The following is a 25,918-nucleotide window of genomic DNA, read 5'->3' on the forward strand; positions in this document are numbered from 1 at the left end:
TTCAGCTCTTTCTCCACTGAACACCCACAGAAATACCAGGTCTGCTATCCCCAAGAGAACAGAGTGCACACCAGCTTGAATGATTCAACTCATAAGAACGGCCACACTGGGTTAGACCAAAGGCCCATCTAGCCCAGTATTCTGTCTTCCAAAGGTGGCCAATGCCAGGTTCTTCAGAGGGGATGAACAGAACAGGATATCATCAAGTTATCTATTCCCTGTCGCCCATTCCCAGCTTCTGGCAAAACAGAGGCTAGGGACACCATCCCTGCCATCCTGGCTACTAGCCATTGACGGACCTATCCTCCATGAACTTAGCTACTTCTTTTTTGAACCCTAAACTCAGGATCAGGTATAATACCACAGCACTGAGATATGTATATAGAAAACAACAATAAGGTTATCATCAAAGATTTGAGAGTGAGAGACAGTAAGGATAATGGAAACAAAAGGGCTACCAGGTTTCTAGAGACTAAACTTAACAGGCTAACCTTCTGTCTAAAGAATTTAACCTCCCCTCACATGACCCTTGCAGCATTTCAACCAATCAAGTTTAGTTGTGATCCCATTTTCAGGAATGCAATCACACTGCCTAATTATTTCCTAGGTGCAGATAAAGGGCTGCCTTTCTAGCCTTCTCCTTATCTCTCCCAAAGTTCATTGTCTGTACCCAGAGGCAGGATAAAGCCCTGTGACTTATTCTCCAGTGCGTCACCCACTGATTTCATATGTAAATAGGGCTTCCTTTGTGTTGGCTTACAATGCTTAATTTACATGCAGACAGAGAGATAAGTCAATAAACATCTTTTGTCTGACAGAAAACCTGTCTGTCAACTCTGCCTTGATACAGATTTCAGAACATATTTCCAGTATACGGACATAACTCCTTACACAGTGTCTGTACATACATTTCACAATGCTATTAATGACCATCATGATCCTGGCTTTCTTTTAAGACCTCACATGACATTCTTTGACAAGCCAGAATGGACACACCAGGATCAAAAAAAGAAAAGGAGTACTTGTGGCACCTTAGAGACTAACCAATTTATTTGAGCATGAGCGTTCGTGAGCTACAGCTCACTTCATCAGATGCATACCGTGGAAACTGCAGTTTCCACGGTATGCATCTGATGAAGTGAGCTGTAGCTCACGAAAGCTCATGCTCAAATAAATTGGTTAGTCTCTAAGGTGCCACAAGTACTCCTTTTCTTTTTGCGAATACAGACTAACACGGCTGTTACTCTGACACCAGGATCAGGAGATTCTGAGGGGTTTTGGGGTCACAATTTCTCATGTGTTTTTCCCCTCCTCCTCAAATTCTCAATGTCACAGTAAACTTCCCTTGGAAGTAGCAGGGTTGCACAGGGTCCCTCCAAAACCTATGTTCCATCGGTCCACCACAGCAGTTCTCCAGAGAATATTATAAGACCGCACTCCCCATTGCCCGGAAGGGCAGCTACCAGTAAGACTCCCACAACCTTGCATCGCAGTGATGCAGTAAGAATTTCTACTATGAGATCCATGGCTAGATTCAGACAAATCTTTTTAAAATTTGACAGTGAATTTAACACTGATGAAAGCTGCTGAACTGCAAGCCCTGGAGTCCAGCATGGGCAGAGGCAGCTGTATTGATTTATGTATTGATTTAATAACGGTGGTCTTTGCTGCTTTCATTTCCTTGGTTGGAAGCCTAACATACACCCCCAGCAACCCTGAGCCCCAACAAATCCTGAAGACTTTCCTCTCTCAGAACTCTTATGTAATCAGCTGTAACTTCTTGAACAAAGGTAACTGCTGTTCTTGCCTTAGGAGAGAAGATATGTTCTTCCCAAACACTAGGAATTTTCTAAGCTGGTTCCTTACATTGCATGATGGTGCCAAAGCGTTTCCTCAGTCAGTTATGACTATTGTGCAATCTGGCAGTCAAAGTATTAAATAACCAAGAAAACAGGAATTAGAAAACAATTGCCAAACAAGAATGACACTGTCCCATCTTTCTTACTTCTATTTTCCAATTCTCCTTTATCATTTTCCTAAATCCTTCCTGTGTAATCTTTAGGGTCCAGAATGCTGCAGCCAAACTACACTCTCATTCTTGTAAACAGGATCCCATCATCTCCACTTTTCACCAGTTTCACTCACTTTTAATTTAGAGCTAGTCAAATTTTTTCAAATTTTCAGCTAAATTTTGAAACACGGGTTTTGCCAGAAAATGTTATCATTTTTTGAACAGCTTCTCTTTTATTCAGCTCTGTATCAAAGTCAACACTGCCCTCTGAGTTCTCAGAGCTTCCCACTCCTGAAATCTTGGCATCTTTGCTGTCCCCTCCTGACTGCCATTACCTCGCAATAGAGACAAGATGGGTCTCAGATGTAGTAAACTCAAAGAATATTCTTACTGAGACTGCTGGGCAGCACCGGGCTTCTCCGGCTCTGACTCAGAGACACATCTGGTACAGCCTGCTGTCACCCAACAGGGACTGCCTAAATCTTGGCCCAGATTAAGTGATCTTGAAATGGACTTCTGACTACACTACATCTCTGGCTGGCCACAATTTGTATGCCCACTCCACTTGTCACCTCTGAATGGAAATGTCTTCCACCCCAACAGCCAGTCACACCCTCCCTTCAAACCTCACTCGAAAGGTTTTGTCTTGACATCTGACTATAATTGAGATGAATCCCCACCCCTTTCGTATACCCTCCCTCTCCATTCTCCCCTATAATCAGCACACAGACCTGCCTGTCAATGTTACTTCTCTTTTCTCTCAAGGTTAAACGTTTTGACTTTTCAGATAATTTGTATGTTCAATGTATGTGCAACCCTGTGTGGATTGTTAGCAGTGGGAATTGAACTGGGGACTTCTGGTTCTAAAAGCATGAGCCCCTCTTCTCTGTGCTGAAAGACGTAACTCTGTCCTACACACCACTAGAGGGCAAAAGAGTACTACACTGAGTGGGTGTGGGTTACATAAGGAAGATACTATGTCAAAATACACATTAGATGGCACATTTTTGTGGGGCCTACTTGCTGCCTCCTTCCCAGGTTCCTTACCTGGCTGAGATTAAGAGGCTGCTGCTGCTGGAAATGTGGTCCTGGCCGCTGCTGCCTATAGGCAATGGCTCCAGACGAGCTCCCTGAAGAGTGACCGCTGGTGGAGGTCACGATGTTGGAGGACTTGGACTTGTAGGAGGATGAATGATGACTGGTGGTGACTGTGACAGCAAAGAAAACACATTTGTTCTTAAATAATGTCTTACATCATCTAACCAACCCTTCCCTCACTGAATCGTCTCTGGGTGGCCTGTGGAAAGAGGCGCATAAGAAAGGGTGCATTGAAAATGGCTCCTCCTAGCTATAGGAAGGTACTTACCTAACAGTACCTCTGGGAGCTCACAAACATGGGCCTGCCAGTTGCCCCCAAGGCAACAATACAAACTCCACTAGGTGAATCTCTAACTGGGTCTGGAGGCTGGTTTACAGAACCCTCAGGAGTGCCAGAAAGTGTTCTGCTTGGGGACTGGCAGGAGGCGAGTGGGCAGATGGTAAGGAGAGAAAGGAAAAGATAGAGGCCTGGAATGCAGAGCAAGGAAAACCCTTAACCTGGCCAGCCTCACTGTGAATAGGGAGGGAGAACAAGGGAGAGCCCACGCTCTGCACTTTGGTGCACAGTCTCGCAACTGCAATGTATGAAACAAAAGGACAATCACACAGCTCCGAACACGGTGCCAGGAGGCAGGAACCACAGAAGAAAGCCCTTTTTGATCCGGCGTGTTTTCCAGAACAGCGGAGGCTCTGAAGGTGGGTGAGCGAACCTGACACACCCAGTCCAGGGGAGCCTGTTCCCCCAGAAACGTTAGCAGGTTTGGATGAAAAAAAAAGCTTTCAATCTAAGGAACTCTTGCCCATTTTTGAGTAAATATATAACCTTACATGGCAGGCCTGGCTCAAGCTGGTGTAAGGGCCCCTATATCAATGTCTGCACTAGGGGCCAAATTCTGCTCTCCAACAATCGCTGATGTAACCGAGAAAAAACGTAGCCCTTATGACTCCCAGCTACGCTGAAGTGCCTCCGTGCAACATGTTAATAATGCTCCACGCCTCCCAAGAACAGCTGTGCCAGGCGTGTTGGGGAGAGAAGGTGCATAGCATCTATTTTTTAAAGAACCCGAAGAGTGAGATTCTTCCAAGATTGTTGTTTATTTCTTGTTATTATTTTCTTGAGGGAAGAAGTGCAATTTACCTGGTACCAGGCTATCGCATTCCACCAACACCTCACTGGCTTGGGTTTTCAGTGGTGGCACGATTATAGTTCGGGGGTTCCCACTGTAGTGGGTCTCTGGTACCCCTTTTGTATCATAGGTGTTCCCATTATTGTGTGCCCCACGGTGTTGCACTGAATAGGGGCTGTTGTTGCTGGAGGAATCGGAGTAGGGTGAATCGTGCACTGTGACGCAGCTGATGACGTTTTTTCTTTGCTTGGATAGGGTGCTGAAAATCAAACAACATGGAAGATAGTGAATAGGCAAGAATTGTCTGAATACCAACATTCCATTCCATCCTCAGCCTGCTCCTCTAACAAACGGGGTGCTCACAGGCTTAAAGTGAAGCATGTGCTTCAGTGCTTTGCCAGATCAGGGCCACCTAAGCCAAATCCTGTGCTCCTGAACTCACTTCTTACTATTCAGGCAAACCTCCATTGAAGTCACGTGAGTTTTGTCTGAGCAAGGACTGAGTAAAATCCTGAGTCTGGATCTTATAATTGAGCTTACATGCACACCTTAGAATAGAGCTCACACAGACTGCTAGACTTATTTCCAAGCTATTTACTACCACTCAGCAGGAGAAGCTCAGTAGATCACACTACACTAAGTTGCATTTCTTACCACTCACACAGAAATGCAGTGTCTCCCTCCCTCCCCCAGCAAAGATTTAATAATAGATGTTACAGTGAGGTTTCATATGATTAAAATTCCATTTTTACAAAATATACAACATTATATTTACTAATGCACTATACAGCATATATATTCATACATACTTGAAACGAAAGGACAGCTGAAGAAAATGAACAATATATATTTTGCTATGCAGAATCCTTGGGTTTTATTCTCTTACTTGTTAATTTGCAACATTCAGTAATTCGCAACAGGTCTCCTGACATTAATGCGAATTACTGAGGTCCTGCTGCACCTAATCTATCTACAGCATCAAAGAAGTGATTAAAAAGGAACATCAACATCAACATTTCCAGGATTATTGCTAGAAGTTCATTTAGCTAGACTGCACCCGCGCTGTTGGGATTCGCTCCACTACTGTGTCTAATTATTCCTGATGGTTTATCCTTCCCATTATGAGCTTGTTTAGAGAAAAAAGAGAGCGAGGTGGGGGATGGGAGAGAGGGAGAAGATTTGCTTAAATGGCTCATATCCTTGACAGCGCACAGACCTTGACTACAGAAAATAGCTGCTATGTTTCACTGATTGCATTATGTTGTTATGGCAACTGAAGTTTTTAAAATGATGAAAAGAAATGGATAGCGCATAAAGAGCTAAGTAATTAGACTCAGTAGTGGAAACAGTCCCAACAGGAACAAAAACACCATATAGAAATAACAGTACATCTCTTAACCTCTTGAGCACAACTCTTTTTTCCCCTTTATTCCCTTCCCCATTGAGGCTCAGTTCAATCCCCTCTCTGACACGTTGTTAACTCAAGAGAGGATCTGATTATTTTGGATTCAGCCACCGGTGGGCATTTTGCCCTCTTGTCTCAGCATTACTAGCTATCCCAGTTACTGTAGGCAAATGCTGCAGACCTCCAGACCAGCTTGCATTGCAGGCAATTTTTATTTATTTGTGCATGTATTTATTTATTTATTTATTTATTTAACAGTGCAAGAAAAAGTGAGCTACGCCTCTTCAGCAGCATTATTGATTTCACCACATTTCACTGATAAAGAGCCTTTCCAGCAGCCTTCCTGGGTGGCAACTGCCCAGCCTTCCCTTTGCTTCTTGGGTTTGAAAAGCTTTTATTTCATTTTTTGTCCTTCAAGTGAAATGTCCACTAATGTGCTGCTTTAAAAACCAAATTTTCCAGTGCCTGATTCTGCAATGCTTTCTCAGGCGAGTAATCCTTACTCAGGGAGCTCCACACAGATTTCAAAGGCTTTATGATGATTAAAGGAGCACCTAGGAAGCCCAGACCTAGATTAGAGCCTCATTGTTCTAGGCACTGTAGAAAACACAAAGTGACAGTCCCCGTTCTGCACTTACAATTTAAATAGACAATACAGATAAAGGGCGGGAGGAATGGTGACTCCATTGTACAGATGGGGAACTGAGGCTCAGTGAGATTAAGTGATCACAAAGGAAGCCTGGGGTAGAGCACAGAATTGAATCCACTCCTCCCACGAGTAAAGGACTTCTTTTAAAGGGCTTGCAGTAACAGACTGTCAATTTAATCCCCTCTTCCATCAAGAGACGGACAGGGTGCTGTGTTTGAAATGGAGAGAATAATGGCGTGACTTAGAATGACAACTGACTTATTTGAAGGAAGATGTAACAGTTTTGATATGGTGCTGCGAGAAAGAACATTAAGCTGATAAAAATGACTCTGTCATCAATATTCCATCTGCCTAATAGAAATGCTGTAATTTCACATTTACGAGTATCTGTAATATTTGCCCTTTGCAACTGCCCTCTGCTGCCTGTGAAAGAGAGACGTTTGTTCTCTAACACTGAGTGTTATTACATTTTATAAAGAAAAATCAAGTCACTGAACTGTGCTCTGACAACTGATAAGGTTCTGACTGCATTTCTTTTATAGCTCCTTCCTTACATATGGGACTTAGTGGCTGAGCTGTAAACATTTGCTCCTGGCTGATACTTGGTATGCAAGGGGCTCAGCTGTGGGAGTGGAAGTGCACTTTTTCCTAGACATGAAATCTCTGTGTTTTATTATTCTAGAATTTTCATATTTTATGCCATTTTGATTGAGAGATCTTGAAGGCAGAGTCATCTTGTTGTTAGATGTTGGTACGTTGCCTAGCGGAACAAGGCTGGGGCCACCAGCCTCTTCCTATTACAAATAACAACAACAACGACAGTGTTTAGTTATTTTCTTTTGCTACAGGATGTAAGCTGGCATCATCAAGGAAAGAACTGTGTTTCCGTCAGCAAAGTTTTCCTCCTCGAGGTGCATTGATTACAATAAGAAAATCAAGTGCACTAGAAATCAAACATATAAAATGAACAAAACCCCAGCCCTCTAAAGAGAGGGAGGAGTATTATGATCTTCATTTTACAGACGGGGAACTGAGCGAGACTAAAGCTCCAATCCTGCGAACGCTTATGCATCTGCTTAACTTTACCACTATAAGTAGTGCCAATGAAGTCAATGGGATGACTCCAGGTAGTAATGTTAAGCACATACGTAAATGTTTGCAGGATCATGGCCTAACCATTCAGCAAGGTGCCTAACTTTAAGAAAATGAGTAGTCCCACTGAAAATCCAAGTTGATTTGCTTGATAAAAGTTAATAACTATAATCACTGTTAGAGCCCATACATCTCTCCCTAGAGAACACAGAAAAGCCAAATGGGACTACTCATATATTTACAACTAGGTACCTGCTTAAGTACCGTTCTGAAGTGGGGTCAAAGAGATTCAGGATGGGATTTTCAAAAGCATCTAAATGAGTTAGCCGCCCAACTTACACTGAAAATAAATTGATTTCAGTGGGACTACTCTCAGATTTAAAGTCAGGCACCTATTTCAACAGGCCTTTTGAAAATCCCACCCTGAAACTGAGGCCACACAGGAGCTCTCCCTTCTCAAAGCCTTCCAACTAGCAAGTGGTTATTCTCCCTTCTGATTTCTCATGAGAGTCGGATATGGGCATTTAGTCCATGATCTGCTGTGTTACAGGACTAGACCTGGCAGACCTACATGAATCTGGGAAGGGGTGTTAATTCCTGGCTCACTGAAAAGCAGAGGGCCTCTGCACCCTGTCACACGCCAGTAAGGTAGCCTACTTGGCAGGCTTTCTGTATTTCTATAGCACAACTGCAGCTTTCTGTGGAAGTTCCAGGTTATTCAGAAACACAGTTAAAAACATTGATGTGCCCTGCACCCTTCTTATTACACCTGTGTATATTCATGGCTGCTGCCTGGACAGCAGCTCTCCCTGCTGCAGTCACAGTAGCCCAGGCATGCAGTCTTGAGAGGGGTGGCAGTCCACCCTCACAGATTAACGAAATATACATTCTGCAGCCAGGACTCCATTCTGCACGGTCATGCTGCTCTTACTGTAGCACCTGCAAAAATGGCCTTTTAAGATGACTATTCTTTATTAATTATAAATCCCTATATGTACGCCTAGTGTTTTTACCAGGTGCATAGAAAGACAAGTGCTCTGCCCTACAGAGCTTGAGATCAAACTCAGACCACAGAACAGTTCACGTCCAAGAGGTATGGAGACCCTGAGCATGTCTGTGCTCTCAAACATGCATGGACAGCTTCCAGTGACTTCCATCAAAATGGCCTGGGTGCAGCTGAGAGAAAGAACCAGGCCCCTTTTCCAAGAGGAGATCAGCATAGCAAGGCTTGTGGGGTTTCAGAAGGGATTTGAAGGAGGAAAGGGAAGATGCTTGGTGCACTGGGAGAAGGTATGAAGCCAGATGGGGCGTGGGGGGCAGCCTGGCCAAATGGTGTTGTGATCTGCCCCAGGGGCAGTGATGTGCAAACATTCCCAGTAACAGAATCTGTCTGCGCTGCCCCCGCCCCCCCAGTACTGCACTGCCAAGGCTCCCTCAGCAGTGGAACCTGGGCTGAAGGCGGAGCTGGGGGCAGCACTGGGGATGAGGGAGGAAGGAGCTGGGGCTAGAGGTGAAGCTGGGATGTGCTGGGGGTGGAGAGGGAATGAGGATGGAGCAGGGGGCGGAGTGGAGCTGTTGCTGGGGGTAGAGCGGGGTTTGGGGGCAAAGCAAGGTTGGGGTGGAGTGGGCCTGGAGGCAGTGCAGGACTGGGGGCTGAATGGGTTTGGGGGTGGAGCTGATCTGGGGCAGGGCGGCACAGGGCTGGAAGTGTGGCGCTCCCTACCCGCCCCCCCATGGGGGCTGGCATGGGTCTGTAGACAGAGCAGGACTGGGGGCTGACTGGGGTTGGGGGAAGAGTGAGGCCAGGGTTGGAGCACTCCCTCCTTATCTCCCATGGAGGCTCTCCCTGGCCCTGCCATGCTATTCCCTGAATGTTCCTCCACTCCCCCGCAAGGGGGGCGTGCCCCCCAGTTTGGGGACCACAGTACTAAGGGCTGGCACTGCAGCCTGTGTAAATCAACATTGCTCCAGAGAAGCAGAGTTCTACCCACTGAAGATCGGGCCCTAAGTCTTTTAGGACTGACAGTTTTTCATGACCAAGATCTTCTTTTCCAAACTGAGAATATCAAGTCCCAGAAGATGCAAATGTAACACGTTGGTCAGTATGTGTCAGGGCCTGTTACAGCTCTCAGATTGAGAGTCTGGCTCCTTAGCTCAAACTGTAGCAACTCATGCTTCCAGCTGCGGAGGCTCCCTGGTTCAGGCCCTAGGGCTGACAAAAATGGCAGTCATTGCACAAACAGACCTTTTGGTTCATGGGCATTTACACCATACCACCTTACCTCTCCAGAAACCACATCATGGTACATTCTGACATGGCCCAATGCACAGAACTGGGCTAAGCCTACAACAGCTCTCTTCTATGGCTCTGAAGGCCCAATAACTTGCAGTTTTCTGAACTGTTGCCACTTCAGAATGAACCACAATAATCCCTATGCAAAGAAAGTTTACCCACATAAACCCACAAAAACTAAGGAACTCCCACGCCAAGGCTGAAATCCCCTAACACTGAAACATGACTTGCCACTTATTTCAGTGCTGGGACCTTATGTATCTTTGCCATTCCACCTCCTCACCTGACCTCAGTAGCGTAGCTAGCGGGGGAGCGGGGCAGCAGCCGCTCCCCCACTGAGCACAAGTGGCGCCTTGTCAGTGTCTTGGCGCCTTCTGAATTTTCCCGTTGAGGGAACAGGGGGAGCGATCCAAAAAAAAAAAAAAGGCACCACCTGCTGTGCGCTTTTACTCACCCGGCGGCGCGCCGGGTCTTCGGCGGCACCTCGGCGGCAGGACCTTCACTCGCTCCGGGTCTTCGGCGGCACCTCGGCAGCGGAACCTTCAGTGCCGCCAAAGACACCCGGAGCGAGTGAGGGCCTGCCGCCGGAGCGCCGCCGGGTGAGTAAAAGCGCCGCAGCGGGTGGTGCCTTTCTTTTGGATCGCTCCCCCTGTTCCCTCCACCTGGCTACGTGGCTGCCGGACCTCTGACATGTCCTGCTATTCTCGTTTCACCTCTCTTGGTGCATCACGCAGAACTGCACAGTCCGGGCTTGTGAAAATGAGAAATATTCATTAGAAATGATGTTGAGCCTACTGGATCTGTTTTCACTTGTCTGAGACCTAACCCGGCACTTTAACTTGGTACACAATGAGCTGTATGTGTGTTCATCACTCCCCTCTACTGGAGGGAGTCAGACTTGCTAAGTTTCAGAGTAGCAGCCGTGTTAGTCTGTATCCGCAAAAAGAATCGGAGTACTTGTGGCACCTTAGAGACTAACCAATTTATCTGAGCATAAGCTTTTGTGAGCTACAGCTCATTTCATCCGATGAAGTGAGCTGTAGCTCACGAAAGCTTATGCTCAAATGAATTGGTTAGACTTGCTAAAGCATTTAGCAGTGTGTAATGGTTCTGCTACTGCAGGCCTGGTGAGAGAGCTTCTGCTGGCTGTTATTTCAAGCATTAGCTGCCTGGGACGGTTTATTTATTTACTTGTTTTAGAGAAAGGATACGAATTCTAACTTTGTTCTCTGATGATTGTGATTGTGATTCTCTGATGAATGTGATGACTATGTATAACAGCATTAATAATAATACCATTATATATTAAATACTAAGGGTGAAATCGTATCCCCATTAAAGTCAATAAGAGTTTTGCCCTTGACTTTAATGGGGACATGATTTCATCCCAAGTGCTGATGTGTATATAAATTAGACAGTACTTTTTTTTGCTTTATGCTTTATACCAGGGATCGGCAACATCCCTTGGCCCATGCCACTTCCCGCAGCCCCCGTTGGCCTGGATGACAACTGGGAGGTGAAAGGATCTCATGCTTCCTTGTGGGTACAACCGCTGCTTCTTTTCTCTTTTAAATAGTCCCCTTCTAAGCCAAGGAATCATCAGTGTTTTCTTTTTAGAAAATTGTTGTGAGGGTGGTTGTTTTTGTTGTTATAAAGTCACGAAGGGCACCTCCTCACTGCCCTCCTTTCAATCACTTCTTCCTGCCATGCTCTGCTACGCTAGAGTTAGCGGCATGTGAAATTATACCTCCTGCTGCTATTACCGCTGGCCTGGTCCTGTGTGTCATTCATTCATGAGCAGCGCACACATTCTCTCTCTCGCTTATATCCATAATTTATTCGTCCCAAGATGCATTTGTGCTTCTGTTCTATATTTAAGCTGTTTTATTTTTCCCCTGTTAACTTCAGAAGTATTTAATCAGCTGAGTATGTACACCTAAAAAAAGAACCTACAAAATGAAAAGTTATGGAGGGGCTACACAGCTCGGGTGACTGTGAGTGAAGAATGCTAGCTGTCAATCTGGCTGGCTGCCTTCCATTGCCATAGAATTGGAGGACTTTATTACAGAAACTTACAAAAATGCCAAGTCTCTCAATTCATAAGAAATCCGTAAAATCTAAATTCTGTTTTGAACTTCCTCACGCCTCCAGGGAAACCAGTGGGACCTAAACTTCTCTCTCCAGAGAAATAACTCACAGAACTGCTGTTCTTCAGCACAGCACAGCACAGCTCATCTTTTCCCACCTAAGCATGCTGAGCTCAGGGAAGTTGCTTTGGAAAAGACAATGAACTGAGAATGCCGTCTAGAGATCTCTTGGTGGTAAAGACCTCGTACAAGCTTAACTCTTCTCCCCTTTAAAAAGAAAAGGAGGACTTATGGCACCTTAGAGACTAACCAATTTGTTTGAGCATATCTTAGTCTCTAAGGTGCCACAAGTCCTCCTTTTCTTTTTGCGGATACTGACTAACAGGGCTGCTACTCTGAAACCTGTCTTCTCCCCTTTAGAAAAGGAGGACTTGTGGCACCTTGTAATTTATGGCAAGGACGTTAATACCAGTCTCCAGTAGGTGGCACTCTTTTGTAATACTACATTGAAAGCCACATGCTTCCAAAGACCCATAGGACTTCCCATGGAAACTTTATAGCTCCCTGCTGCTTCTGAGAACGGGGGGATTAACAATTTTTTAAAATATCTGTTGATTTTTAGATCATTATACAAAGCTATACCTATCAACAATGTAAAATACACAGAAGAAAAGAATTAAAGTCCTCGATTGCCTGTTACACCGCCTTGGTGACATCTCAAAACTTTCACTTGCACACCTGTGTTTTTCATTAGATAGGAAAGAAATTCTTCCCATAGCATGTGGAATTCTCCTTATTCTTACAAATAAAGGGTCTGACCCTCCTTTATTAGAAAGCCACTTTGTACGGCCCTAGCATTGCAGAAGCGCCTTAAAGTAGGAGTAAACTCTCACTTTGAGACTCCTTTATTCTGCCAGAGCACGGTGAAGGGGCTTCAGCATAACTGAGAATCAGGCCCAATATATGCAGGTGGGACAATTTTGTCCATGTCAATATTACCGGTCTTTTAAAATGGGGACATAAGAACTTTTTTATCTGCTAAGGATCAACCTCTTTGCACAACCATGGACACCTGAAAAATTATTTATTTATATTTTGGGGTGGGGGTGGTGGGGAGAAGACAACTTTCTAGTCCCAGGGTCTCAAGGAAAATCATGTAATAAATTTAGGGCTTAATCCAAAATCAGGGAAGACAGTGGAAAGACTTCACTGACATCAGTGAGCTTTGGGACAGACCGTTAGTTCTGACTCAATTAGCAAATTATGATCTCATACTAATTCTGTAACATTTGACCAAAAGTGTCTAATATTACGACATTGCCAAATAACGTGTGCCAAGTTATCCCCTTGGCTTTCACGCTACCAGCACTCATCGTTGCGCTAAAATTTCCACAAATACATACGAGTCCAGTAAAGCCTTTGCAGGATTTCCAAGTGTTACAATTTTATTTTAGGCCAATTTGCAGCCCCTATTGTACAGTCCTGTATAATTGGCCATTCTCTCCCATCAAACACATATATTTAATTTGAATTCCCATCTTTCTTTGAGAGACACAAGAAAGATGAGGAGGAGAAACTTAGCTAAAGGTAACAAACTTCAGACAGCACACTACAGATTAGATCCTCAGCTGGTGCAGAGCTCACTTGACTCAAATAAAACTACTCTGTTTTACACTAGCTGAGGATCTAGCCCTAGATTTGGCCATGCCAAAGGGTCCCAAGCAACTTGACTTCAATCTCTCTGATGCTTTCACCGAAGATAACTCCCTCATCCTGGACTCTCTTCTCCCTCTGCTTCTGTGACTCTGGCCCTTCCCTGCCTCTCCAATCATTCTGCTCTGAGTAGAGCTGGTGAATTTTTTTATGTGAATAGTTTTTTCAACAAAAAATGCAGATTCAGGTTGAATCAGAAACATCCATACATTTTGTTTCAGCATTTCAAAAATGAAATGTTTTGATTTTTCATTTGAGAAAGACATTTTGTTTCAGAATTTCCCTCAATTTAATTTAAAAAAATTAAAAATATTTAAAACCCTAAAACCAAAATGAAACAAAAACAAATTTTGGGTAGAACAAAATGTTTAGTTTGATCTGAAATGTAGTTTTTCCAATTTTTCATTTCCTAGAGAAAAACAAACAAAAATGTTGCAGTCCAATCCAAAACCTTTTTTAAAATTATTATTATTTTTTGATTCAATGGCCAAACAGAAAAATTGATTATTCACCTAGCCCTAGTTTGGAGCTTCTCCTCTGTCTGCTCTCTGCCAGTGCCCTTGAGGCCTCCGTCCTCAGCCCACTCCTATTTTCCCTTTACAAGTTATCCCTTGGAAACTTCATATACTCTTCCATGCTGGCATCTCCTAACACTGTCTCTTCTCCCTGGACCTTTGCTTTTCTCATCCAGCCTCTCCTCTGTCTCCCTCACACACTAGCATGGATACTGTGCTTCCAGTTCAAAATGTAACATGATGAAAACTCCATCCCCATTCTTTCTCCTGAGTTCTCCATTTTCCATCCTTGACGGTCCCACCACCCTCTTGTTCACTAAGCCTCACAACATTAGTTTTCAACTTTTCTCTTTCCTTGTCCCTACAGTATTGGCTGTTCCCAAAGAAAAAACCTGGCAGAATCTAGCACCATCTCTAAAATCCATCCTTTCCACTCCTTATCCAGGCCTTGGTCATCTCTCATCTGGACTACTGCAACTGCCTCTCCCCCTCATCCTCCAGCTTCCAACTTGTTCCCTTCCAATCCAGATAATCTTTCTGGTCTGCCATTCCAATAATCCTGGAAGACTGTAGCATTCTTCTAGATAGATTCTGGGGGACTGGACTAGGCGAGGGGTTCTCTCAGATTTTTCATTCTGTGGATCGCTGTCCTCTTAACCATCCCTTCAGGGCTTCTTGTTCTAAACTTCTAGGCCCTGCAGAAATCCACACCTCTTTACCTCTCCGATCTCCTCTCTTCCCCCGGCCAGGCCTCTCAGCTTCCCTTTGTATCCCTCTCCCACTCTCATCTTTGTACCTTCTACCATGATATCGCCAATGGTTGGAATACCTTTCTCTTACTGCACCTGGCTTCCACCCTCTCTTCCAAATTCTTTCCTGAAATACACTTCTTCTGTGAAACCAACTGACCAAAGAACTGTTATAATAATTATTTACAAAAAACATTGTAAAATATCCAGCTCTGCTTTGTGATCTCTCCATCTTTCCAGTCATCTGGTACATGACAGGCCTGATTTTGAGAGGTGCTGAGCTTCCACCACCCCAACTGAGATCATATGAGTGCTCAGCACCTCTGAAAATAAAGCCCTGTGATGCCTGGTTTCTCTATACAAGGTTGTAAATTCACGGAGGTAGGCACCATCTCATTTGTTCTGTACATATTTTCAGTGCACTACTAATAATCATCACAGTATTGAGATTCAGAGATATAGATATCTCAAATGATTGAAGGCCAATCTGCCGTGGAGCAGGTTCTAAATAAAGATGCTGTAATTTTATCTTTTATTATTGAAGGGATAAGGTTAGCAAATTCGCAGCTGAGTTAGTAGCACAAAGATTCTGTAATTATTCAGCTATTTGCAAGGCTAGTTCTCTGCAGTTCTTAAAACAGACTGACATTTTGTGACTGATGTAGGATGGGAAAGCTTAGAGTGCTCAGGCTTTCACTGTGTGCATGTGAGGAAAGGTCCTGAAATGAGAGCCTTGGATAAAGAAGTCCTCTCTTTATCCATGGAACAAGAACAGCAAAGGCAGTTTCCCTGTACCACTGCATCTGCTGTGACTGGGTTGATCAATTCTATGAGAAGAGGGAAGTTCAGTCTTCATGGTCCACTTGTTTTTTGTCTCCTTGCTGAGGCAACCAATGGGGTGCTGTAGCGGGATGGTCACCCCGCTCCGGCCCTGAAGGAGTTAAAACAGCCCTGGGAGACGGCTGCCTGGGGGAGCCAATAGTAAAAGCGGCCCCAGAGAGGGCTGTGGCTGGCAAAAGCTAGGCTGCTTAGGGGAAGCAGCCACAGCTGGGGCCACTCCCCAGTCAGGCCACAGCTGGCCCTATAAGAGGGCTGAGGACCAGGAGCTCTAGGAGTCTCATTCAAGTCCTGGAGTGGGAAGGGCTAGCTGCCTGAGAGTGAGGTACCTGAAGCGGAGCGGAGCAGTGCTGGGTAAACCCCGAGACTGCAGGCCTTGATGAAGGCCTACAAAAGGTACTGGGGCTGCAGAGGGGCAGCCTGGGGATAGGCAAAGGCAGCAGGTCCTAACCTCCTTGCCAATGATGAGTGGCCATGACAGACTGTAGAGTTTTCCCCAGTGAGTGGGGGCTAGATGATGACTGGGAGTACCCAGTGAGGCAAGGTGGGGATAGAGGATTGGGGGTTCCCCTGGGAGGGGAGTCCGAGAGTAAGGGGGTATTGCTGGGGGCAGAACCCTGAGTTAAAGGGACACGGGGCCTGAGGCAGGCGAGCCACCAGCCAGCAGAGGGCGCTCCGATGCTGGAAAAGAGCTAATTCCCAGGATGACCAGCAGGAGGCGCCGCGCTGGTGAGTTTCTCTTCGCTACAGGTGCCAATTAGTTCTAAAAGTGGTGATATTTTTTGTGATATGACCACTAATGAGAATTGGACAGATACTTCTCACAATTTATTTCACCTAATGAGGTATTCATGACATAATCATTCGAGTTTTTCAACACTAAGTTAGGAGAAGCACTGTACATGGAAGTAATAGTGTGGTAGCCTTCTTGACAGAGGCTGAGGACTGGACTAGATAGGATATTCTCTGACCTTTTCATTCTATGGATAACCTAAAAAGAGAGATCTGATCTTGAACTATCTGCTCTCCCAACCCCAATTCCTCACTGCTTTGTTCTATGAACCTATCTTAGGTATTTATATAGCCCCTATTACCTTAATATCTGAGCACCTCACAGGCTTTAATATATTTCTTCTTACAACATCCCTGTGAGGTAAGGAAGTATTATCTCCATTTTATGGATGGAGTAACTGAGGCACAAAGGATCACGTAAATTGCCCACGGTCACACAGGAAGTCTATGGCAGAGCAGGGAATTGAACCCAGCTTGCCTGAGCCCCAGGTTAGCACTCTCACCACTGGACCCTGCTAACTTTCCTGTCAGAGTGTTTCTTTAGGGCGACTGCCAGGAATTGCTTTCCATGCCATTGTTGGCCCACACAGCATAGATTGTGTACCAATGGACTAGATTGTCTTGGTGGTCTTTGAATTCCAAGCCTATTTCCTAAGACTCTGTGGAGTTTCCCGATGGGGTACAGAATCACTGCTCACCTGGTGGGTGCATGTTTCTGTTCTTCTTCTTCATCTGTGTCACTGCTGATAGTGATGACACTGACTGCAGGGCTGGGTGTGTCGGGAATGATTATCGTCTGCCGCTGTCGCTCCCGCGTGGTGCTGGAAGCCACGTCTCCCCACCCACACGTGACAGAAGTGCTGCAGGCCGGGCTGTTGTGCACCATGGCACAGCGAGGGGGCGTGTTCTCCTTCACGCGTTTCGATCGCTGAGGGGAGCTGATGGCCTGAGAGGACGAAACCTCATATGTGGACACGTTTCTGAAAATGACAAAAACGATCAGTTGGTTAAAGCTTGGATTGCTCAGGTATTACTGGCTTTAGAGTCCTGGCATCAACCTCCCTCACATTCTTTTGTTGGTGAGGGCTGGGCACACTACAGAACTGGTGTACTCGCCTCTTCAAGGGAGGGAGGAAGGGAGCGCTTCACATCACTCATCACTAGAGCTGGCTGAAAAATGTTTGGGTTTCTTTCCTGTGGAAAAGTTGGATTTTTTTTGGCAAAAATTTAAAAAAAAATTCAGTCTGAACACCAAAATAGTTCAATTTGGAAATGCTGCCTCATGGGAATGCCTGGCCATGGTGCATCCTGGGAGATGTAGTCCAGACAAGCATCCCAGCACACTGAAGAGAATGGGCACATGAGGCACCACTGCTGCATTTCTAAATCAAAATATTTGGTTTTTCATCCAAAATATTTCAGTTTTTCAACCCCCCAAAATTGGAAGTTTTCCCATGGAAAGCAGACATTTTTCACAAAAAGCTGTTGTTTAGTTGAAAATTTTTGACAGAAAATTTTTGCCCAGCCTTCTCAGTTTCATTTGGCTCTGATGTGAGGTGGCAAAGGCAGTGGGTGCAGGGTGGAAGAAGTAAATAGTTTTTTCTTCACTAGTGGGGAAATATTCTCAACTCCCTCCTTTCTATCTTCCTAGTTCAATCCCCTGCACTAAAAGTAAATAAGGAAAATGGGGGTTCATTTGCATCAGGACCCTAAACACAGTGGAGGCAAAGAGTGGAGGCAACAAAAAGACCTTGAATGAAGAAGGAATGCATATTCTCTAGTATCCACATCATTATTCTCTAAAGCCTTTTTTCCCCTCCCCCCAGCACAACATTTTCAGAGTCAAAGGAAAAAAGACAGTTACCTTTTCCATAACTGGTGTTATTCGAGATGCGTTGCTCACGTCCATTCCATATTAGGTATGTGCGCTCGCCACATGCATCGGTGCTGGAAGTTTCTCCCTTAGCAGTATCCATTGGGGACCGGCTCTGGCGCCTTCCGGAGTGGTGCCTGCATGGCGCAGTATAAGGGGCGCTTGAGGCTCTCCCCATCCTCTGTTCCTTCTTGCCAGAAACTGTGACAGTGGGGAAGGGGAGTGGGTCATGGAATGGACATGAGCAACACATCTCGAAGAATACCATTTACGGAAAAGGTAACTGTCTTTTCTTTGAGTGCTTGCTCATGTCCATTCCATATTAGGTGACTCCAAAGCAATACCCCTGGAGGTGCGTAGCAGTTCACAGATGTGTCAATTGCAGCACAGCTCTGCCGAACCCAGTGTTGTCACTGGCCTGCTGAGTGCTGGCATAAGTGGTAAACGTGTGAACAGAGGACCACGTTGCAGCTCTACAGATGTCCTGGATAGGGATGTGCACCAGGAACGCCACCAAAGACACCAGTGCTCTCATCGAGGGGGCTCTGACAATCGGCGGTGGCGGAACCCCACCAGGTTGTAACAGATCTTTATGCATGAGGTAATCGAATTGGAAATCCTCTGTGAGGACACCAGGTGACCCTTCATCCTATCCGCTGTAGCAATGAAGAGTTGAGTCGATTTTTGGAAAGGCTTGATACGTTCTAAGTAGAAAGCCAAGGCCCTCCAGATGTCCAGGACATGAAGATGCCTCTCCTCACTGGTCTTCTGCGGTTTGGGACAGAACACTGGGAGGAAGATGTCTTGGTTCATATGCAAGGTGGAGACCACCTTTGGCAGGAAGGCCGGGTGGAGCCACAACTGAACCTTATCTTTGAAGAATACCATGTACAGAGGTTCTGAGGTCAAGGCTTTAATTTCAGAGACCTGTCTCACCAACGTCACTGTCACCAGCAACGCAACCTTCCATGACAGGTGGGAAAGGGAGCAGGAACCCAACAGCTCAAAGGGTGGGCCGGTGAGCCTAGAGAGGACCAAGTTAAGATCCCACTGTGGGACAGGAGTCCATACCTGCGGGAAGAGTCTCTCGAGCTCTCTCAACAATATGTCCGTCATGTCATGGGAAAACACCATCTGTCCTTGGATCGGCGGGTGAAAAGTGGAGATGGCTGCTAGATGCACTCTAATGGAAGAGTGTGCCAGGCCCTGGTTCCTCAAATGGAACAGGTAATCCAGAACTGCCTGTACAGAAGAACGCGAAGGAGAGATGCCACGTTCAGACGCCCAGCGGGAAAACCTCGTCCACTTGGCCAGGTAAGTCAGTCTGGTTGAGGGCTTCCTACTCCCCAGGAGGACCTGTTGGACTCCTTCCGAACAGGTCCACTCCTCCGGGTTCAGCCACGCAGCATCCATACCGAAAGGTGGAGAGACTCAAGATTGGGGTGTAGGAGCTGGCCGTGGTCCTGTGACAGCAGGTCCGGGAGGTTGGGCAGGGGCCAGGGAGGGGCTGCTGACAAGCTCATGAGTGTGCCTGACCAATGTTGGCGAGGCCACACCAGGGCGATCATTATGACCCGTGTTTTGTGTCTCTTGATTTTTGCCAGGACCCTGCTGATGAGTGGAATCGGAGGGAATGCGTACATCAGGCCCCACAACCATGACAGGAGGAAGGCATCAGAGAGGGAGCCTTTGCTCAGACCTTGCCAAGAGCAAAACCAGTGGCATTTCCTGTTCTGTCTGGTGGCGAACAGGTCCACTTGGGGAGTTCCCTACCTTTGGAAGATCATGCAGGATACCTCTGGATGGAACGGCCACTTGTGGTGAGAGAAGAAATCCCTGGTGAGCTGGTCCGCCAGCGTATTCTTGACACCAGGAAGGTGACAAGCTTCCAAGTGGATTTCGTGCTGATGCAGAAGTCCCATAGGCAGAGTGCCTCTTGATAGAGAGCCGACGAGTGTGGTCCCCTTTGCCTGTTGATGTAGAACATAGAGGCTGTGTTGTCCATCAGGACTCATACCACCTTGCCTGACAGGTGGGGCAGGAAAACTCCGCACGCCGGCCGGACTGCTTGGAGCACTCTGATGTTTACGTGCAACTTTGCCTCCTTCAGGGACCACATCCCCTGTTTCTGGAGGTTGCCGAGATGTGCATCCCAGCTGAGGTCCAAGGCGTCCGACACCAACTTGATGGAATGAAGGGGGTTGTTGAACGGAACCTCTTCCAGGACTGTTCTGCCACCAGTCCACCATTGCAGCGAGGTAAGTATCACCTGGGGAATGGTAACGATCTTTTCCAGGGGGTCTCTGGACTGAAAATAGACCGCCCCCAGCCATTATTGCAGGGGGCCCCTTTCGATGCCTGGCATGGCAGACCACATAAGTGAATGCTACCATGTGACCCAGGAGGCGCAGACAGACCCTGGCTGTAGTCAGAGGGCACGTGGAGACTTATGCGATGAGGTTCGTCAACGTGTGGAACCTTTCCAGCGGCAGGAACGCTCTCGCGCTGGTCAAGTCAAGGACCACTCCAACGTACTCTCTCCTCTGCACTGGCATGAACGTCGACTTTTTGTTGTTTACCAGTAGGCCCAGAGAGCGGCACATGGCCTGAAGCACCACAACATCCCGTTGGACTTGAGACCTGGAGCTGCCCTTGATGAGACAGTCATTGAGGTATGGGTAGATCTGAATACCCCGGCACCTGAGGTAAGTCGCTGCCACCGACGTCCACTTGTTAAACACTCTCGGTGCTGTCGCCAGGCCGAATGAGAGGACCACAAACTGGTAGTGCTGGGGCCCCACCATAAACAGGAGGAAGCGTCTGTGCCCTTGAAAGATCGCTATGTGGAAGTATGTGTCCTTCAAGTCGAGGGGAGCATACCAGTCTCCCGGATCCAGGGAGAGGATAATAGAAGCCAGGGAAATCATTTTACAGGATTTCAAAGCTCACAAGAACAGAGAAGGAATCAATGCTAGCCTAAGCAGCAGACGTTCCAGCACTGTCACTGGCGGCAAGAAGGAACTGAGGGTGCGGGGAGCCAGCAGCGCCCCTTATACTGCGACATGCGGGCGCCACTCCAGAGGGCACCAGAGCTGGTTCCCCTATAGATACTGCTGAGGGAAAAGCTTCCAGCACTGATGCATGTGGCGAGCACACACTTAATATGGACATGAGCAAGCACTCAAAGAAGAAAAGTTCTGGTTCCATTTTACAGGCAGTTTTTGACTGTGTTTTTGGTTTGGCCTGAAAGCTAACAAAAGGAATAGGTGGCATGTATCAAAGGGAAGAAATTATGGACATATCACACTGCACTGACTTACACAGGGTCCTTTGCATAACAAATGACTGCACAGTAGCATTTGCAGTGCCTTTTGAATACCAATGAGAAACATGGAGTATCCTCTTCTCGAAAAGAGCATATCCCTCATTTGGATACAAAAGCATCACAAATAACGTAAAATAGAGGACCGTGGAAAGCAGCTGCTCTGAGAGTGTCGGACTCCTTCCTAATGCAGACACCTTGTGCCCTGGTGGCAGATTACTGGGGACTGGGGAAACACTTTGTATGTCCAGATGTATTGTGATCTATTTCCTGTTTTACTGGCTTGCTGGGTCTTAACTGGCTCTGTTCTGTATTACGAATGGTGTAAGACGGCTGGAATCCTCTCAAAGTAAATGAAACATTACACATTAGAGAGCAGACAAACAGGAAGGATTTGAATACTGGCATCTTAAGTACAGTGGAACTGGTTGTGAATTCAGTAGTTTCTCTGGCCCCAATCTGGTCACCTAAGAGCTGTGAGCTCCTTTGTTTTTCCCCTTCTGTAGGTCCAGCTACACAATCAAATAAACCCTGCAGCAGCGAGTCTCGGAGCCCAGATCAACTGACTTGGTTTCACAAGGCTTGTGCCATGGGGCTAAAAATAGCAGTTTAGATGTTCCTGCTTGGGCTGGAGCCTGGGATCTGAGACCCTCCCCCATTGCAGGGTTTCAGAGCCCAGGGTCTAGCCTCAGTGGGAACATTTACATTGCTATTTTTAGCCAAGTAGCAAGAGTCTGAGTCAGTTGACGTGGCACTGAAACTCGCTGTTGCAGGTGTTTTTTTGCTGTGTAGACGTACCCTGTAAGAGCAGGCCACTTCTGGATTTCTCTCTCTTTCTTGCTCTTTCTTTTCTTAGAAAAATTCAGTGCTAATTAAAGGTGCTGGTTTAACAGTCCTAAAGACCTCAGCTCTCTGTCCACAGACCAGCTACAGCACAAGCAGCAGCAAAGTATACTTTTGACATACGCACCCTGCCAATGTGCCCCACCCACACGGATTACCACAGGAGCGAGAGGGTTATTGCACATGCATTCTTGCATTTTGTTCATGCAACTGCATGCTATGGGCCAGAACCTGGCCCCACTCCTGCAGGACAAAACATCCATAAAACTGATGGCTCCAGCCCCCCAAAATTCCCCTGTGTAGGAGAATCCTTGGGTGGCACAGAACTCCTGCAGTGGCCCCTATGCCACCTCCCGTCCCAGACCTTGGCGCAGGAGATGTTCTTACGCCCCCATGGTTCCTTTGGGGCCACTGTAGACGAGCATAAGCTAGGGCAGCCAGAAGACTGCTCTAATGTATGCCAGGGAGTAGGCCACGTCTAGAATGAGGGAAGAGTACAGGCAGCTTAGGGCTATCTTTGCCCTTCACTTTGTGTCGAATGCATCACAGCTGAACCAGTGGATCTATCCCTGCATATAGGCAATCATCCATTTGCTCTTGAATGGACATATTCTAGGTGCACGCCTTAGGTCCATTGTTTCTGAAAATGTGGCCTTTTGAGGGGATGACAATGTTGAGGAAATGTGGCCACTTTTAGGAGTGTCATTGAGATCAGACAGAGGGAGACAGTTACACCTTTTGTCTGTGGATATGTTGGGATTGGGGCAATCTGAATCAGCACATCTGAATTGCATAAACAGAATACAGATAATTTTTTGTCGGGGGAGGTAGGTAGGTAATAAGAATTTTGACTGGCATTAATTTGCGGAGACTTATACAATTGACTTGTGGCTCTGCCGCTCACAGTGATGTGGTCATCCCCAACACAGGGCATTAAAATTGTATGACACCTCACTTCATCATGCAGTCTATATTTATAACTACTGTTCTATATATATTCACTGAAGTGGAAGCAACGGGGCTTTTAAGTGGTTCAATATCCACTAATTCTGCCAAGACATCAATTTAATGGATTTAAATAGGCACAGTTGCATGCCCTTCTGTTTGAATGACTTCTCCTCTCTCTTGGAAAGCTGAGCAGAACCCTACTACAGTACATATACAGAGAATCAGAATACTATGGGCCTGATCCTTCTCTCACTTACAACTAGTTCCTCCTGATTTACACATGGTGCACATGAGAGAAGAATCAGGGTGTCTGTGGGGAAAAAGGCATTTCCTCCCCTCTCTTTATTTCCACCAAAATTGCCATTAGCCTCAGCGCATGCAGCTCCATCAACTTCAGCAGTGAATTTGGCCCTCGGAGTCCTTAGGCTTCCGCTATGCTCCTTGCCACTTACCTCGTAGATGACTGGTGCTGCTTGTTCTTCCTGGAGGAAGTGGTGCTGGTCGGCTGTTGCCTCATGACATGAGCCACACCCACATTCAAGGGCTGAGCTGCGGGAAGAGTCACGTGACTAGCTAAAAGCGCAGGCTGTTGCATGATGGGATTATAATGGCTGCCGTGAGCATGTGTGTTTCTGCAAGAGGAGGGAAATTGGAGATAAATGCATTTTAAATGTGTATCAGTTCTTAAAAGGCTTTCATTAGCCTCAGAAATGCCTCCAGCTAAATGTGACCTTGGGCATGCCAGTCCTGGCATCAAGCTTGGGTTGGTGTTTTTCTCCCTTTCTTCCCTTTGTTTTTCAGAGGCCTTTGCTTCATTCTCTCGCAAGGATGGGGGCGGCAAACCCCTAGTTTATATTCAGAACACATACCCCCACTGGAGCCACTCAGGGCCATTGCCTGTGTTGGCATCAGAGGGCAGGTGAGAGGGATGCACGTCACCCTTTCCCCTAGTGCTGACCTCACTGCCTCTGCAGTTCTCCGATCCTCACCTCTGCCTGAGGAACAAGGGACTCAGCTCAGTCCCAAACCAAACCGTCTCTGCGGAAGGATACATCCTATCACCCGACTATAATAGTATGCCTGTGGCTAAGGCTTAAAAACAACACACACACACATTCATACTTTGACCACGTGGGTAGCTTTTTCTCTATAGCTTGTTGTTCTGCCTACAGTATCCACCTACATGCTCCAATCCCCTCTCTGTCCTTCAGGAAGACCTTCTCCAGCTCCTTCAGATGCGACACACAAAAGCAATTCCCCACAACTCAGATGTCACATCAGGCTATCAGGGAAGCCAGAAGAAGTCTCTGAGTCCCAACGGTAGCTGACACTCCCTAAGGTCACGGTATAACAAGGACTTTGGAGTGAGATGCCAACTCACAGTGGAATAGCAATCTCCCACCAGTGCTGTTGGACCACCTGGGTATGGCACTCTTCCAACTAAGGTTCAAAGTAGAGATGATTTGCACAGCCCACAGGCAAAAGGAGAGGAGACAGCCTGCTGAAACAAAAATCTTCCACCCACCAACTGTTCACTGAGAAACCATCCGGGAAAGCAACTCATGTTTTGACACAGTAGTGATGTCTTATTTGTGGAATAAACCACAGCAATGGAGCAAGTGACAATCTGACCAGGTTCCTTTGGGGATGGACAGATTTCAAACTCCTTAACTATGCTGTGCTTGTGACTGACTGTCTCGGAGACTACAAGAGCAGAGTTAGCGCCTCTTTAGTGCCCGTTTTCGTAAATGATAAAGGGTGAAAATGACAAGGGGATTTGCCAGTCTGACATCTCATATGAATTTGCTTCAGGGGCAAAGGATTTGGCCTTACGAGAGACTTGAAGGATACCCCATTTACCCACCACTTTAATCCTCTTACTTTCAAGGCCTTGCATTGCAGCTCCCATCCTCACTACTGCCTCCTCTCAGTGCCTACTCACACTGACCTCTGAAGTAGCAAGAGCAACTTGGCAGTGGAAACACTATCAAAGGTAGACACAGCATCATTGGAGATGTTCCAGGTAGGGATGTAAATATCGGTTAAAAAAGCCGCCTGGCTGGAGTCCCACCGGTTGGTGCGGGGCCACTGGGGTTAACAGTTAAGGGTTAGTCTAATGCTTACCAGTTAACCTTTTACATCCCTCGTTCCAGGAGAGATGAAATAAACCATTAATGGAACAATTTCGGGAAGGGCCTACCATGATAAACGGGTTCAAAGTAATTGGCCTGAGAAGTGCCTCTCCATCCCTAATCCTTTGACAGGGGTCAGGATTTCACAAACAACTGTAGCACAGACAGGACCCGGCCAGAATTCCATTCCCACTCTGCCTGAAAACGCCAAAGACCCACTTTCCAGGCCTGCACCAAGACTGCCAAAGGCCAAAGCTCTCCTGCATAACTCTCCACAGATGTCGCCCCCCACATTATTATCCTGCCTCTCAGGAAGTTTTCACCAGTGCAAAAAGTGCTGCAAACTGAATCTGGGATACAACACAGCACAAAACAATAGCTATTTGGCTTTTTAAACAAGCCACGATGGATGCGGATGGTCGGGGAGAAGAT

The 25,918-nt window shown here is 46.4% G+C and overlaps 1 protein-coding gene across 1 annotated transcript in view; it reads right to left on the reverse strand.

The window, feature by feature from the left end:
* Nucleotides 1-25,918, reverse strand: part of HIPK2 (homeodomain interacting protein kinase 2) — a 178,258-nt gene that overhangs the window by 1,297 nt on the left and 151,043 nt on the right. Inside the window, exons 11-14 of the mRNA XM_077807538.1 lie at nt 23,807-23,986; nt 17,067-17,348; nt 4,248-4,495; nt 3,059-3,219 (exon numbers count right to left, since the gene is read on the reverse strand). Of these exons, the coding sequence (XP_077663664.1) occupies nt 3,059-3,219; nt 4,248-4,495; nt 17,067-17,348; nt 23,807-23,986 (871 nt within the window). The remainder of the gene's footprint in view (nt 1-3,058; nt 3,220-4,247; nt 4,496-17,066; nt 17,349-23,806; nt 23,987-25,918) is intronic.

The sequence above is a fragment of the Eretmochelys imbricata genome, chromosome 1 (assembly GCF_965152235.1).
Source record: "Eretmochelys imbricata isolate rEreImb1 chromosome 1, rEreImb1.hap1, whole genome shotgun sequence".
NCBI classification, from domain to species: Eukaryota; Metazoa; Chordata; order Testudines; family Cheloniidae; genus Eretmochelys; species Eretmochelys imbricata.